This window comes from Primulina eburnea, chromosome 2 (assembly GCF_022965805.1).
Source record: "Primulina eburnea isolate SZY01 chromosome 2, ASM2296580v1, whole genome shotgun sequence".
NCBI lineage: Eukaryota > Viridiplantae > Streptophyta > Magnoliopsida > Lamiales > Gesneriaceae > Primulina > Primulina eburnea.
The window spans coordinates 30,159,625-30,176,474 of record NC_133102.1 but is presented as its reverse complement, the minus strand read 5'-3'; the positions used below and the strand labels follow the sequence as shown (position 1 = coordinate 30,176,474).

General features: G+C 34.4%; 1 protein-coding gene across 2 annotated transcripts; it reads right to left on the bottom strand.

Annotated features, from left to right (window-relative positions):
• Positions 1-4,305: 4,305 nt before the first annotated feature.
• Positions 4,306-16,044, bottom strand: LOC140823021 (probable galactinol--sucrose galactosyltransferase 2). 2 transcript variants are annotated; one of them, XM_073184075.1, is made up of 14 exons: positions 15,497-16,043; positions 9,895-10,157; positions 9,354-9,444; positions 9,209-9,257; positions 9,045-9,136; positions 8,847-8,954; positions 6,890-7,009; positions 6,389-6,799; positions 6,166-6,307; positions 5,721-5,788; positions 5,465-5,599; positions 5,169-5,395; positions 4,859-4,947; positions 4,306-4,775 (listed from the first exon to the last, which is right to left on the bottom strand). In XM_073184075.1, exons 1-14 carry the CDS (start codon positions 15,970-15,972, stop codon positions 4,494-4,496), a joined length of 2,553 nt encoding a protein of 850 aa, XP_073040176.1. In that variant the 5' UTR covers positions 15,973-16,043; the 3' UTR covers positions 4,306-4,493. The 2 variants fall into 2 exon arrangements, with proteins under 2 accessions (XP_073040176.1, XP_073040177.1); XM_073184076.1 differs by lacking the exon at positions 9,354-9,444 and having other exon boundaries at positions 9,045-9,134; positions 15,497-16,044.
• Between the last annotated feature and the right edge of the window lie 806 nt (positions 16,045-16,850).

Sequence of the window (16,850 nt, the reverse complement as noted above, 5' to 3'; positions counted from 1 at the left end):
CAGTTCCGCTGGTCAGCAGCTCGTTCATTTTATCTGGTCAGCAGCTGGTTAGTCAGTTCAGTTGGTCAGCAGCTGGTTCAGTTCAGTCGGTTGGTCAGCTGGTCAGCAGCTGGTTCAGGTTGTTCAGTTTAAGCTGGTGTGCTGAAATCAGCCTAGCTGATTTCAGTTTGTGCAGAACCAGTAGCTTCATCGTCATTTATCAGTATCGTAAGCTTCGATTCAGACTTTGACTTCTGAAGATGATTTGTATATCTTTGGCTTATCTATCCAACGCATACTGAATCGTTTCGTTTCGATAACCGAGCTGAGAGATATGACTAAAATACCGCAGCTGCTCAAACCCAACTGATTGCTGTTTTCGTGTGATCAGTTCCGTGATTGAGCGATCAGTTAAACCATGATAACATCCCATTTTACCCAACTGGCGTGAAATACGACTTGTTCCAAATTGAGTTTTTTGATCAGTTTTATTGGCAGAATGTCATTTGAATCATCCAGTTAAAGATATCATTAAAACACCGAAGCTTGCCAGAAATTCAGTTTGTGCAGAATTCAGTTTCAGCTTGCTTCTTGTGTTTGCAACTTCACACTTGAGTAAATATGTTAGAAACACAATAACAAGTTTTGTTAACTTCAAAATCAAGATTGCGAACATGAAATGTTCCAACAAAAATGATATGTAAGGATATGATGATAATGATGAGCTGTTTTGACATGTTACGATCTCATATGACACGTTTACATTTACGCTTTTAAAGTTCATGAAAGGTATGTTGTGAAACGTCTGCTATTCGTTTTCTTAAAACGTGCTAGAAATTTTTTTTTCCTCTCCTTAATCTCCATAATTAAAAATATACATATATATAAATACTTTAAAATATCTTGTCACCATTTTAAAAATAAACATCTAACTGCCATTTAAAAATCCAAAGGAAAATATTTTAAAGCCTAAAATCGTCAAATATTTTATCATCCTAAAAACATTATTTGAAAAGTATAGTTCATACTATAACCTCTAAAAATCTCTCATTACCTAAATAAAAGTCATAAAAATATATTTAACATAACTTAAAATCATAAATCATATCTAGTGCGGAAAACTAGCGTCGGTCCTCGGGTTATGTGCACCTTCAGTCCAGCAAAGTTAACCATCAAGACCTCCATTAACATATTCATAATAAATGTCACCTGCATCAATCACACCTAGTGAGTCTAAAGACTCAACACGTCATATTCTTGATAACAAGTAATACGTAATATAGTTAACATATAACAGTGAAAAATACTTGTACTTAAAATATCGTTTTCATGAAGATGCATAAAAATAAATATTTTTGTAAACATTTTCATGATGCATAAAACTTTTAAATAAAAACATTTTCATAATCTTATGCATAAACATTTTCATATAAACATAGACATATTCATATTCATATCCATATTCATGTCCTCATATTCATATTCATATTCTTGTTCGTGTATGTTGAATTCAGATCGTGATTGTGACTCGTATTCTTGATCGTATTGGGCGATGGATCAATCTAAAAAAAACCACAGTACTAGGCAGCGGGGGACACCAGCAACACTCTCACCGGTCAACTGGGCCCTGGATTACGTATTAACATATTCGTATTCGTATTCGTATCCGTATCCAAGGAAACACAATCGTCGGGCTCCCACTGAGACCATAACCCTCACGATATTTCCAACATGTAGTAGTCACAATCCCTTCAAGTCCTTCAACATATTATCATCAGTTAATAAAAACATGCATATAATATCATTTTTATTTTGAAACCATGAATGCAACATGTCTTTTAAATGTCCAATTTAATCCTTAATAATTCATGAACATTTAAAAATCATATTCCACATATAAAAATTCATAAACATGTTACATAATCATATTAGCGTATAAAACAGTAAATAGGGCACTTCCATGACGCTTACTAATTTTCTGGTGTAAAAAGACCGTTTTACCCCTGAACGTAAAATTTCACGTTTTTGACTTTTTCTTAATTCCATTGACTCTAACATGTCTCAAATAATTATTTAAGCCTACAGGAATTTTCTCATATTTTTATTTAGCTTAAATCAAGGACTTTTAAATTAATCTTTAAATAAGACGTATTACTGCGTTTTAATCTCGTATTAAACCAAACTTTATGATATATTTTACTTGTTATTCACGATATATGCTTGTTGAGTCTTTAGACTCAATAGACTTGATTGTTGTAGGTCCTAATGAGGTCGGGACCGAGGACGGGGACTAGTGAGCCATCTTGGGTCGGTAGTAGTAGGAACCCGAGGACCTCGTGTTTCAGTTTATTTATCATTTTATGCTCAAACTTATTTTGTTACGATGAATTATTTTAAGTTGTTCTGTTGAAAAACAGTATTTACTTCCGCTGCTATTTTGACATTTAAACCTTTTATTCAGTTTATTTTATGAATGAGGCAAGTTATTTACTTTTAAAGGAAAAATTTTAAATAATTCCGCAAATTTACAAATACGAAATACGGGCCTCTACACAATACCTCTAAACTTTTAAACTCTACGAAATTCAATTAAAGTAATTAAATTTCCAAGATTGAATACACCCTCTAAGATTTGGATGTACATTTAATTGAGAAATCTCCCAAACTCACATAATCAATACAAACAATAAAATTTTCATTCTTTTTTCTTCTATTTATTTTTTTTTATCTGTACTTTTTCAAAATTATCATTTTTTTTAGATTTTCAGTCACAAAACCTCATAAAATTTAAAATTATGTTTATTAAAATTTTTACAAAATTATTACACTACATTATTAAAAAATTATAATATTTTATTGACCTATAAATTAAAAATAATTATTATTTATAATAAGTAAAATTTAATTTTTTTATTGATTATTATATAACATTTGATGTTTAATTGTTTTCTATAATTTTAGATAATCTGTATTTTAATTTTGATTATAACTCAAAATTCTCGCACGTGATATTTTTCATTAAGTTGAATGAGAATATTGTTATATAATTTTTTAAGCTTATCAATACACATATATAAGAATAACTATAATAAATTAAATATATTAAAATTTTATAAAGTACCCTAATTACAAATATTTTAACACACTTATTATTTTCAGGTACAAATAATTGTCTTGTTTATTTTTTAATTTGACATATTGTTTGTATATTACATGACTATTTGTAGTTTTCAAAGATTATGTATATCATTCATTAGTTAATTAACTTTACAGATATGAATCACAATTATAAATTACAAAATTCACATCATTCTATGAAAAAGGTTTACAAAAATCTTGAAAAAAAGTCTATAAAAATATATGAATTTTTTCAATAAAAATCTTTCAAGTCAAAAAATGTTCATCTTTTAAAAAAAGTCAAAAGAGTCAACCGATTCTGGCCTATTTTTTGAGTTGATCTCATGTGAGACCGTCTCACGGATCTTAATATGTGAGACGGATCAACCCTACCCATATTCACAATAAAAAGTAATACTCTTAGCATAAAAAGTAATACTTTTTCATGAATGACCCAAATAAGAGATCCGTCTCACAGATACAACCCGTGAGACCGTCTCACACAAGTTTTTGCCCTATTTTTTAGGGGTCAATAGAATTTTTAAAAAAACTGGACATTTGGATAAATTTATTTATAAAATTTATTATTTCTAAGTCACTTGATAATTTTTTTCTCAATATAAATTTAATTTTCTCGAGGCCAATATATAAAAAAAAATTATTTCATAGTAGTGTAATGGAACCAATATAAATGCATATTATCCGACTCGTAGGGGTTTTGTAATAAATTAATTGAAGAAAATAGATGAAAATTTATCAACATTGCTTATAAGTTCTTATTGGTTATCTTTATTCTTCTGGTTACACTATTAAGTGCAAAATGAAGTTTTTCAAAGTTAAAATTCACCAAAAATCAAATAGATGAAAATTTATCAACATTGCTTATAAATTTACACTATTAAGTGCAAAATGAATTTTTTCAAATTTAAAATTCACCAAAAAATTTCTCTCAAATCAACCATGTGACAGAGAAAATATTTATTAATTGGTTATGTTATCCATTAAAAATAAAATTTTTGAATAATTTGATCAATATTTCTCTCTGAAAATCTAAGATGGATTGTTTTTTAACTATAATTTTGTATACATTTGATCTAATTACTCAATTATATAATATATATTGCCCATTGTTTAGATTTTATATTATCTTTAATATACTGATTTAATTCAAAAAAATTGTTAGGGGCATAAAAAAAATTTGAACGCACGTTATGTCCTAAAGACATCTATTTAAAGTTAAACTCAGGCCTAAAGTTGTTAGCATCGACCCTGACACGACTGCTTCTTTTTCTTGCCAGTGTTGCTGCATGTAGCAGAGTAGCTTTTGAATGCTAAACAATGGAACCAGATCTTGTTCTAAATATTATATTTCCCGACAGATATTTTATGAAATAGAACTAATACATTATCTTTATATCCCTCAGTCGGCATTCACCTTCAAGATTAATCACCAGTAATCCGTTATCCAGGTCATAAATGAATTCTTCTTGCTTGCTGTCAACTGTACATTGACTCGGTTTCCCAGTAGAATAAACACCGAAGCGCCCAGAACCCCGTGCTTCAATACTTACAATATGCTTCGAAGGTTCTTTGATGAAACTAATACTTTCGTTTGCACCTCCAGAGTTATACATGTCAATCAATCCAAGTGGAGCAAAGTGAAGAGTTTCACTGAAAACCTGCTCGGACAACACTAACAAGAGATCAATAGGCAACAATCATCCACAACATAATTCTCTTTATATGATAGCGATTTACTTACCCTTATCGGGGAGATCGTAAATACTTCACACTCGAGGGTGCCTAAAGACACTTCAACTCTATCTTCTTTTGGCAATCTAGTAAGAGATCCTACAATGCGATAACGTTTGTAATTTGAGGTATGGGTTTGTCATTGGATTAAATGCAACATTAAGATTATCAGATAACAAAAATTACCAAGCTATCTGCTGTGTGACAGCCTATGTGGCCAACAACCCTTAAAATTAAATTCCATAACATTTTAAAATTTTGAGTAAGACACTGCCGCGTAGAGCGACAGATGATGCTATCATACAAGTAGTAATAATTACCTGTATGAAAATCGAACACAGCACAGTCTCCACAGCAATTTTCATCAGTAACTTCATAAAGATAATCAATATCCAAAGGGGATACATGGCCTGAAAGATTTAGAGATTTAGCTGATGTGATGGGGTTGTATTCCTGTCCACCTTTTAGCGACCAATTTCCGGCTCCTTGGCAATTAAAAACACCGAGTACACCAGATAACTTATTCAAGTTCCATATCTTCATTAGACTGCCCATGTCGATGAAATTACGTCAGTCTACTAATCCAAATACAAAACTGAAATTTTCTTGTTCTTACCTTTTGCCGTCCATTACTGTGTCTACAAATAAGCAATCTCGTGTCGGTCGTCCAGCATACCTAGCCCTTAATATCGAGCCATCTGGCAATACCAGCTTCTTAAGTAATTTAAAGTCGTGCCTTCCTGGTTTGTCACTACAATAGTGAAAAAAATCCTAGTATATGAATTTCTTATATATTATAACAACAAAATTTTATACCAGAGAAAAAGGGTTACAAAGGCACACCAAGCTATATGTTTGAAAGTATAACTCACCTTACATAGACTGGACATCCACCCAATGCTCTAGCCGCACCGTGAAACTCAGCTGCATAGTGTTCGCTCTAAAATGATGGAATAGAAAAAATGATAACAGATTATCAAGCATACAGAGGCACTCCTAGAATTTCATACAACAGGGCACAGATAATGGGAATTTTTTTCCAGGGGATGGGGGAGGATGGTTTCCTATATTTGGGTAGGTAAAAAATAAATTATCTAAACATAATTAATCGAATGCAGGAGAGGGGAGTGATAGTGTAATACCACGCTGCCAAGTCCGATCCTGGTTATATTAACCTAAAAGTTTGTGGACAACTAGTTCTGTTGGTCACTGAATGAATTTACACCTTAATTTACAAGATATCAGCTTTGTTGCAACCTCTTGGTCAAAAAAGGTATCGGTGCAATCAAAATTGTTTTGTACTAAAATCATATGTACCTGGAACATGTCCCAATCTGGAACCACGATCTCTCCGAGAAGAAGGCTGTTGAAGGCTATAGAAGCCACATGTACTGTTTGAAAAGTCGGTTCTCGGGGCATGAAATCTTCTGATGCTCTTGCAGTTGCGCTTCTCCATGAACTTAAAGTTCGCTATGAATAAAAACACTAAGCTCCAAAAGTAATACAAATTGCCAATAAAATTTAGGAAGAGAGGTCAAACCTGTAGATAGAGTCGGTGTTCAGACTCATGCAGCAAATTAAGTTATTTTCTTTAAAATTTCTCGCAACTGACTCCTCCAAGGCTTGTTGGTATTGTCTGGTGAGGGACACTCGTCCACCGAATCCCATACCTAGTGTCTCAATTAGATTCTGCACATCTACTTTTACTCCATCAATACCACAACTTGACAGGTAACAATGAAAATCATTAAAAAAGTCATAAATTCTGCAAGGATCTATGAGCCCAACACCATATTTTTCCAAACTGTCCATGGCAATATCTCGAAAATTTCCAAAATTTCCAGGAGACTGAATCGGATATATCATTTTGGGATTGTACTTCTTCATTTTTTCTGAAGAAGGAAGGACGCCTCCCCAGTAACCAACGATAGCATGCCAAACGTATACAAATCTAGAACAGATATTGTCATGTTATTAGCATTTGTGGCGTAATTACTAATACTTTGAGCTCAGAATAAGAAATTTTAGCATAGACGCTTACTTCAAACAATATTTTTCTTTGAAGAATTTGACCATTTCATGCAGATTATTGCATGAAATATCTACTCCCATGCTCATAAACTTGGAGCTTTCCCTGAAATCAACTAGTCTGCTGGCAAATCTGCAAATCACCAAATTATATCACATACGTACATGGGAACAATCCTATGAGCTACCTACAAGGCAGCAAGAACGAAAAGTGAAGCTTGTCTACTGTTTAGATATTTAAGTTGCACCAGAGGGGTGATCACGCTGTGGTTCAGACGGTTTCTTCGCAAAATTCAAACCAAACTGCCTTCTCTGGTTCTGTTTGAAATATATTTGTTAATCACTGTCAATTATGTAAAATAAGATTTGCGTTTTTAGGCACGGTTGGACAGTTTTTTTTAACAAAGAGAGAATAACTACCAAGTAAAACAAATAATAAGTTCTTAGCACAATATAACCAAAAAATTAAATTGATATAAAAATAGTAGATAAACTTAGAATGTCTTTCAAATAGAAAATATAGTCCAAATTATAAAAAAAAAATTATATAAAAAATCATTCTATTATTAATTTTAAATTCTTCAACATTATACTAATTTGTATTTCGAAGCGTTATAATAATCATTGCTATTAGATATACTAATGTCTAATGCGAACAAAACTTTTGAAATTATATTAATATAAAAAAAATTAAAATATAAAATTTTAATTCTTCAATAATTTTTACTATAGAATTTGTATTTTGTAGCGTTATTATTATCATTGTTATTAGATATAGGTAGCGTTTGGAAGAACTTATTTTAAGTATTTCTCAACTTTTACATACAATTTCCAAACATTTCATTAACTAGAAGCTTAGAAACACTTAAAATAAACTTTTGCAAACAACATCATTGATCATACTAATGTCTAATGCGAACCGAACTTTGAATTTAAAATAAATTGTGCAGAGAATATATAATATTGTATATTTTTTTATGGATGTTATATCCACTGTTTTCAAAACCGGACCGGACCGGCTGGTCGGACCGGTTCAACCGTGAACCGGCCTCCAGACCGGTCCGGAGATAAGGAAAAAACCGGAAAATCGGTTTAACAGAAAAAAACCGGTTAAACCGGAAAAAACCGGAAAAACCGGAAACCAGAAACCGGTTAAAACCCGGAAAAACCGGAAAAACCGGAAAAGTGGTGTTTATTTGGATATTTGTTGTAATTTTCATCTTAAAAATTAAGTAAAAACTATAAAAACATAAATAATCAATATTTTACTATTTTATTTATTATATAAAATAAATAAAATATTAATTTTATTGATCTGGTTCGACCGTTCGGTTGAACCGGTTGAACCATTTTTTAAGGCTTGACCAGTTCGATTAACGGTCCGGTTATAAAAACACTGGTTATATCTATTTGAACATAGCAAAATATTTACATTATTATTGAATAATTTTTTTGCATTATAGAAATGGAGTGGAATTAGGACTTATGATTGGTAAATATTTGAAATTTTACATATTCAAATTTGAAAACAATATCTCAACCCTAAAGTTGGAGCCTGTTACACCCTACAAAATGTGGACTTCTATTTAAAAAATTGTGTAAAATTAGGTCAAAATTGCACTAAGAATGTTTCTAAATATTTTGAAATTGTGTTTTTACTAGTTGCTTTAGGTTAAATACAAATCAAGTAATGTACAACTATATCATAAATAATAAAAAACAATTACTTTAATTATGTGGTAGGGTCAATGTGGTTTTTTATTCAAATTGTAACCACACCATATTAAGTGGAGTGGTGTGGTGTGGATTTGTTTTCCAATCGCGGTTTTATTTAATAAATTGAAAATGGCAGAGCGGTCAGTGGCGCCGTTCGATTCGGGCGGTTTTTAAAAAACTTTTATCAGCCCAGTGAGGTTAAAATTTTTGTTAATCCTTTTTTGACTAGGAACGATTCCAAAATAAGAACTTACTGTGTTCCTGAAGCCAAAGGCTCTCCATCCTTCTCAAACTCATTTACTGTATCTTGCCATCCATCATCAATTATCAAAAATTTGGGTGGGCAACCTCCCTCAATAAAACTGTTTGAGCCACGAAGATTTAATTTCATATAAGGGAATGAACAAGTTCATACTTTTCATAAGATAATTACGTTTGAAACTTTCAGGTACCTCTCGAGCCCTGCTTTAATGCCCAGCGGATTGACATCTTTATAGAAAGCATCCCAGGTGCACCAACCAAACCAATCCAAATGAGCAGGTTTCTAAAAATAAAAAGCACAATATAAGATACAAAACAAGATTTTAAGGTGATCGGAAAAGTGACCTATTTGTACCTTCTTATGCTTAACATGAGTGAAGGTACCTTGATGTCCCTCCAATATCCTGCACATGAAGCCACGAGATCCTAAGTTAACATGAAACAATAACTAACAATCATACTAAATGCTGAAACGAATGACAATAGATTCGGTTAGATACTTTATGGAATCCTTCATGAGCTCAAAAGGATTATCCCCTGAATTTATAAAGACAGTTTTTGATACACTGATGGTTTCGGTGCAAGCATCTCCTGAATAAAAAGACACTACAAATATCAAAACATAAATTGAAAAATAGAAAAGCATTGACTTGTAAAATTTGCAAGCTCCATAAGAAATCAAATAATATAATATGATTCAGAATTGATAATATTAAAATTTATGACATACCTTCTATATGATTCATTGTTAGCAAAGTTTTCTTCCACAATCATCCCAATATTATTTAACTTATCTAAACAAATGAAGATGATATTCAAAACTAAGCGAGATTAATATAGTTTTAGCCATCGGGGTATAGTACCGTGGATGTAGGCACTCGTGAATTAATCACATTAATCCTATATCACGTTATTTTTTATGTTCCTTATGTTGTACTAATTCAAAATCGAACGAACTTATAAAAGGATAGCGTAAACGTAAACACTTTAAAATGATTTGAGCTTCAAAAGTTTCGAAATGGGCCAATGGGGTTACTTTACCACTTTCAACACAGAACTGGAGCTCATTTGCCGATGTCCCTTGCAGAGATGCGCGAAATTGTCCTTCCAATACTGGCAAAAACAACACGTAGAAACTATTTCCTACCAATCGTCTGGATGAATTACCATCAGAGACAGCAGACTCTTCTGTCACTTCCAAAAGCAGCATTTGAGTTTCAATGGGGACATCACTTCCTGAACTTCCGAACCGAGGTATCATCCACCAAATTTTGTGTCTGAAGAGACACAAAAACTTGTATTCTCTGCAAAAGAAACCAACCAGACTTTCACAAAACCAACAGAGCAGAAAAAGTGATTTGATACTAACGTAGTCAAGAAGCCAGGATTATTAATAAAAGAAACACAAACTACTCAAATTTGACTCAAGTTCCACTAGACACAGCTAATTCTTGTAATGACCCGAATATTTGTTTTGAATGAAGTATTAATTAAGAGATAATTAATGAGTTGTTAATTAAGTTTTAAGGGATTGATAAATCGAGATCAAGTTGTTGGTATCCACCGAATTTAAAAAGGGATAAACCGATCTACTTCGGATTACATTATCTCGAGAAATCCAACTAGACAAATGAGATTCTGACACGTGGCAGATAAGATTGGTCGGATTTTCTGAAATAATGCGGATGCAGCCTATAAACGGAAGCCGATTCTTTTGTTTCCTTCACCGCATTCTTCAGAGAGAGTTCTAGTTGTACCTTAGGTTTTCTAGCCAGTTTCTAGGGCACTTTGGTGTCGGGAAGTTTCGGAGCTAGTGTCGACTCGAGGAAGGTTGGTGAACTGAGATCGAGACATTATCAGCAGGCTGACGACGGACGCAGGTATAATCCTAAATCCTTAGATAGTGATTTAAGGATCATTAGGGAGATATTTGTAGCATGTTTGATCTGGTTTGTTAGTGATTTCATTCTGTTGGTATTGTTTAGGTTCAGAACTTTCTGTCAGATTGTTTTAGTGAGGTACGTGTGTACTGACTGAGATATCCAAGCGTAGTATACACACTTATATGCTGCATATTTATCTGTTGCATGATACATGTTTTACTGCTTTGGCATATTATGCATGACATATCATATTGAGCCTGATATCTTTGGAGATATACCTCGTTTGTTGGGGCCGCTCAGCCCTATTCTGTATTGTGGACGATGGGGCATCGAGAGCTACAGTGTCCGACGGGACCCGCGGGCTCTGATGACCTAGACATTGCAGGTCCACGTCTTGCTGATGAGTGTGGGAGCCAAAACATGCCTAGGGCAGATCAGAGACTACACACTCAGGCGCCTCTAGACCGAGCATGAGATTCTTGACTTGATCCTTGATATCCGAGCATATTGCATTTCGCATGCATCATATTAGTTTGTATACTCGTACATTCTCGTGTTGGGCGATTATCGCTCACGTCCTTGTTTTCATCTTGGGCACCCCATTCCACGGGGCAGGTCTTAGGTTGGACGGTTCGGACGACCAGGACAGTGGCTAGAGCTTTTGGGTTTTCGGTGGTGATCCAGTGGAGGTTTTCTGTGGTTTATCGTTTTCACGTTCAGAATCATGTATTTGTTATGGTTGTATTAATGTTTAAGACTGTTGTTATTGTTTTGTTTTCATTTGGGCTGTAAGATGATTAAGTATTTGGTTTCCGCTATTTAATTGTTGTTATTAAGTTTAATGTTGCATGTTTATTAGTCTGTTTAGTAGTGGCTCGGGTAAGGGCGCTACACTTCTCATATTAACAAACTAATATTCTTCACAACATCAAGCCTATAATTAATACACTAAACTCAGTTTTCTCTGGAATGAAAAGAAATTAGTATACTTTACAACTTCTGATATCCAGAAAGATGGTACGAAAAATAGGCACAAATGATTGTCACAGAAAGAAAAATATTTTCTTGCCAAAATCCGAGCTACCTCCTACTGTCGTACGATTAGGACAGAGGCCAAGGTACAGATATTAAAACACTTAAACAGCCCACGTAAAATAAGTAAAAATAAAAAGACATTATGATATATTCTCCCCTGACATAGAAATATTTTTTTAAAAAATGAAATAAACCCGAAAAACTGGAAACCAGAATCAAACGAGGAAACAACCAAAGAGCAAGAAATTAGGCATTTGTAGAGTTATTCACTTTCTCTATTATTGGACTAGGAGGGTATTGGGCTGAAAAATGAGAGAGCCCAATAAGTTTGATTGAGGGAGTACTTGGTAAAAGAATTGGCATAAAGAAACAAGAAGCCCAAATCGGAAATTGGATATAACGGCTAGGTATTAACCTTCTGGACAGATCTTCATCAACTTCAAAGTGGCTTCAAGAGATAGCGAAAAGAGAAACGAGTGATACAATCAAAAGCCAGCATACAGAATACACATTACAAATAGAGAGGAAAGGAAGGAAAGAGATCAAGGGAATTAAGCCTCGATTGAGTCTTGTAAAGTTTCGTTGTGATTTGTATACTGTGTATTGTAATTGCTCTGGTGATCAATAAAGTGCGACTGTTTTCTCCGTGGACGTAGGTCTTGAAAGAGGCCGCAACACGTAATCTTGTTGTGTACTGTGATTGAGCTTGTGTGAGTGAGTAAGTTGATTGTGCAAGTTCTCGGTCAAAGTCTCTTTGTAGTTCTTGCGTATGGTTCATCAGTCATGGTTACAAAGAGTGCACAAACAAGATCAAATTAATGTGGCTTAAACACTGGTGAAGAGCCCATTAAGCATAACAAGTGACGTCGTCTGTAGGAAAAGGCATATCAATGGGAATGATGAAGTGTGATATTGAAAAGTTTATGGGGAAGAACGAGTTCTCCTTGTGGAGAGTCAGAATGAGAGCTAAGGGCTTTCCCATTTTTCAGCCCAATAACCTCAAAGTCCAATAATAGAGAATTGGCATAAAAAAACAAGAAGCCCAAATCGGAAATTGGATATAACGGTTAGGGGATTAACCTTCTGGACAGATCTTCATCATCTTCGATATAACGGTTAGGGGATTAACCTTCTGGACAGATCTTCATCATCTTCAAAGAGGCTTCAAAAGATATCGAAAAGAGGAACGAGTGATACAATCAAAAGCCAGAAGCATACAGAATACACACTACAAATAGAGAGGAAAGGAAGGAAAGAGATCAAGGGAACTAAGCCTTGATTGAGTCTTGAAAAGTTTCGTTGTGATTTGTATACAGTGTATTGTAATTGCTTTGGTGATCAATAAAGTGCGACCGTTTTCTCCGTGGACGTAGGTCTTGAAAGAGGCCGAAACACGTAATCTTGTTGTTTACTGTGATTGAGCTTGTGTGCGTGAGTAAGTTGATTGTGCAAGTTCTCGGTCAAAGTCTCTGTGTAGTTCTTGCGTATTTCATCAGTCTTGGTTACAAAGAGTTCACAAACAGGATCAAATTAGTGTGGCTTAAACACTGGTGAAGAGCCCATTGAGCATAACAAGTGGCGTCGTCCGTAGGAAAAGGCATATCAACGGGAACGATGAAGTGTGATATTGAAAAGTTTACTGGGAAGAATGACTTCTCCTCGTGGAGAATCAGAATGAGAGCCATACTAAATCAACATCATCTCCTTGAAGCGCTCAAGAAGAAGGAGGACATGTCTACCACGATTGAAGATAAGGAGGAAGTCATATGGAGAGGGCATACGGTCATCCTCTGCCTTGGTGATAAACCTCTACGGGAATTAGCAAGGGAGATGAATGCAGCTCCTGTGTGGAGTAAATTGGAATCTCTATATATGACCAAGTCCTTAGCAAATGGATTGTATCTGAAACAGAGACTGTACTCTTTCAAGATCAAGGAAGATCAGAGTCCAGAAGATCAAATTGAAGAATTTATCAAGATTCTAGATGAACTTCAAAATATTGAGATTAAACTAGAAGATAAGAGCAAGGCTCTTATTGTAACGCCCCAGATTCGACGACTATCCTCACTGTATCAAGACGAGTGTTTCCAACGTGTTTATGTCCTCACTTAGAGATTAAAATGTTGAAACAACAACAAAACTCCCAATTTGAAATGAAAGACTTAGAGGAAGCGAGAAAGATTCTAGGTATGGATATACAAACACATAGAGCAGACAAGAGCTTGTTCTTAAGTCAAGAACAATATCCGAGAAGTGTCCTGATCAAGTATAACATGCAGAAGGCCAAGACAGTAACCACTCCACTTGGACAACATTTAAAGCTCTCAGAAGGCCAAGCTCCACGTGACAAAGAAGAGACTGAGAGGATGAAAAATGTTCTTTATACAAGTGGTGTTGGGAGTCTTATGTATGGAATGGTCTGTCTCTGTCGCATACTAGACTTAGCATTTGCAATAAATGTGGTATCGAGGTTCATGGCAAATCCAAGTCCTTCTCATTGGGAAGGACTAAAGTGGATTATGAGATATTTGAAGGGGGCAACCAATATTGGGCTGAAATTTAAACACATCAAAGAAGATGAAAGTCCAGTAGTGGGATATGTGGATTAAGATTTTGGTGGAAATTTAGACACGCGAAAGTCACTAACTAGTTATATCTTCACTGTGTTTGGAAATGCCATTACTTGTAAAGCTACACTCCAGTTAGTGGTGGTATTATCAACCACTGAAGCAGAGTTTATAGCTGCCACCGAAGCCATCAAAGAAGCTTTGTGGCTGAAAGGATTCATCAGAGAACTTGGAATAGGACAGGATAAAGTGGTTGTCTATTGTTATAACCAAAGTGCAATACACTTATCCAAGCATCAAGTGTACACGAAAGGTCTACACACATTGACGTAAAGATGCATTTTGCGAGAGATATCTTGACTAAAGGTGAAGTGTCACTGGAGAATGCAACAGAAAAAAACCCTGCAGATATGCTAATTAAAGCACTGCCTCAAAGTAAGTTCAGACATTGTTTGAACTTAGTAAATGCAGGGGAGATCAAGTGAAGCTTGCAAGGAAGAGAAGCAGCCAATCGAAAAGGTGGAGATTGTAGAATGGGTTACTCTATTATTGGACTTGGAGGGTATTGGGCTGAAAAATGGGAAAGCCTAATAAGTTTGAGTGAGGAAAGAACTGGTAAAAGAATTGGCATAAAGAAACAAGAAGCCCAAATCGGAAATCGGATATAACGATTAGGAGATTAACCTTCTGGACAGATCTTCATCATCTTCAAAGAGGCTTTAAGAGATACTGAAAAGAGAAACGAGTGGTACAATCAAAAGGCAGAAGCATACTGAGTACACATTACAAATAGAGAGAAAAGGAAGGAAAGAGTTCGAGGGAATTAAGCCTTGATTGAGTCTTGTAAAGTTTCGTATTGATTTGTCTGCTGTGTATTGTAATTGCTCAGGTGATCAATAAAGTGCGACAGTGTTCTCCGTGAACGTAGGTCATGAAAGAGGCCGAACCATATAATCTTGTTGTTTACTGTGATTGAGCTTGTGTGCGTGAGTAAGTTGATTGTGCAAGTTCTCGGCCAGTCTCTGTGTAGTTCTTGCATATGGTTCATCAGTCTTGGTTACAAAGAATGCACAAACAAGATCAAATTACTGTGGCTTAAACACTGGTGAAGAATCCATTGAGCATAACAACATTAAAAGAAATCAAAACATAACTTACTGCAGAATTCCAATAGGAAAAACATGACGCGAGCTGCGTATACTAGAACTGGCACCAAGATACACAGCAGAAGTTGATGAAGTAGAAGACGATAAATCATCAGTCACCGGATAAACGGCGACGTTCGAGGGAACACCCTTCAACAGGACCTTCCCGTTTACTAGGAGGAAACCTTCTTTTATGCATGGCAGCGTATTCACTTTCATTTGAGCCTCACCCTTTGAGGGTTCACTCATGGTCTCAGAAAAAGTAGCATCATTTTTTAAATCCCGGCAACCATTTTTTCCACAAGATGAAAATTTGGGTGCAGAAAACCTAAGTCTATAAATTGGGTTTCTTGGAATTGTGGGTTTGAAATGATGAGCAGAAGTAAGAATAGAGACAGACACAGACGAAGAATTTAAGGGATGTAATTTTCTTAACAAACGCTTGCTGAGAGATCTGGTTCCGCCGCTATAAACTGTGTTGTGCGCCATTGGAGGAGTGATAATGTAGAGAGTTGGAAAACAAAGCGGCTCTGTTCGAGAAAATGGTTGGGTTCGTGCTAGAAGTCGGCACGTGTTCTTTAAGTTTGGTTCGGTTTTTTACTAAAATCGTTTGGTTATTTTGGTTCCGTAAATTTGGTTTTTATGACTATTTGAACATACGAAAAAATATCAAAATAATATTTTTTTACTATAAATATGAATAGAATTGACTCATTTATCGAATAATGACAAATGAAACCGTGTTATAAGAGATTTAATCTTGTTTGAATTTGTAATTAAAATATAATATTTTATTTTAGTTAAATCCTTAAATGTAGAGTATAATAAATATACTAATTAAATAATAATCGACTAAAAATTAACGAAAATATTATTAACCGACTAAATATCATTCCATAAAATATATAATCTAAATAAGTATTAAACTAAAATTACTATTCTAATTATAATTTGATTTTTTTTTAAATATATAAACTTCGAGTTCGATTTTGACATGTATAATCTATTTTTTTTAAATAATGTGTTAGGATCGGTTGAGTGTGATAAAATATTTAGAAGGGGGTTGAATAAACACTTGACAATTTTCACAATTTTTCAAATGATGAATCAGTTTCGTGACAAACTGAATTCGCGAATCTTGATGTCAATGTGAACAAGTTAACTAACGAAAGTGCGGAAATAAACTGAATGACAGATATAATAAAACTGATAATAAAGAACGCATGATTTGTAGATGTTTGGAGACTTCAAAAGCTCTTATGTCACCCCTTCTATCTCGAGGTTATGATGTTTACTAAAAGGCTTTGCTCTATACAATAATTTTTTTACAAACTCACTTCGGTTTGGACTTAACACTGCCAAAACTG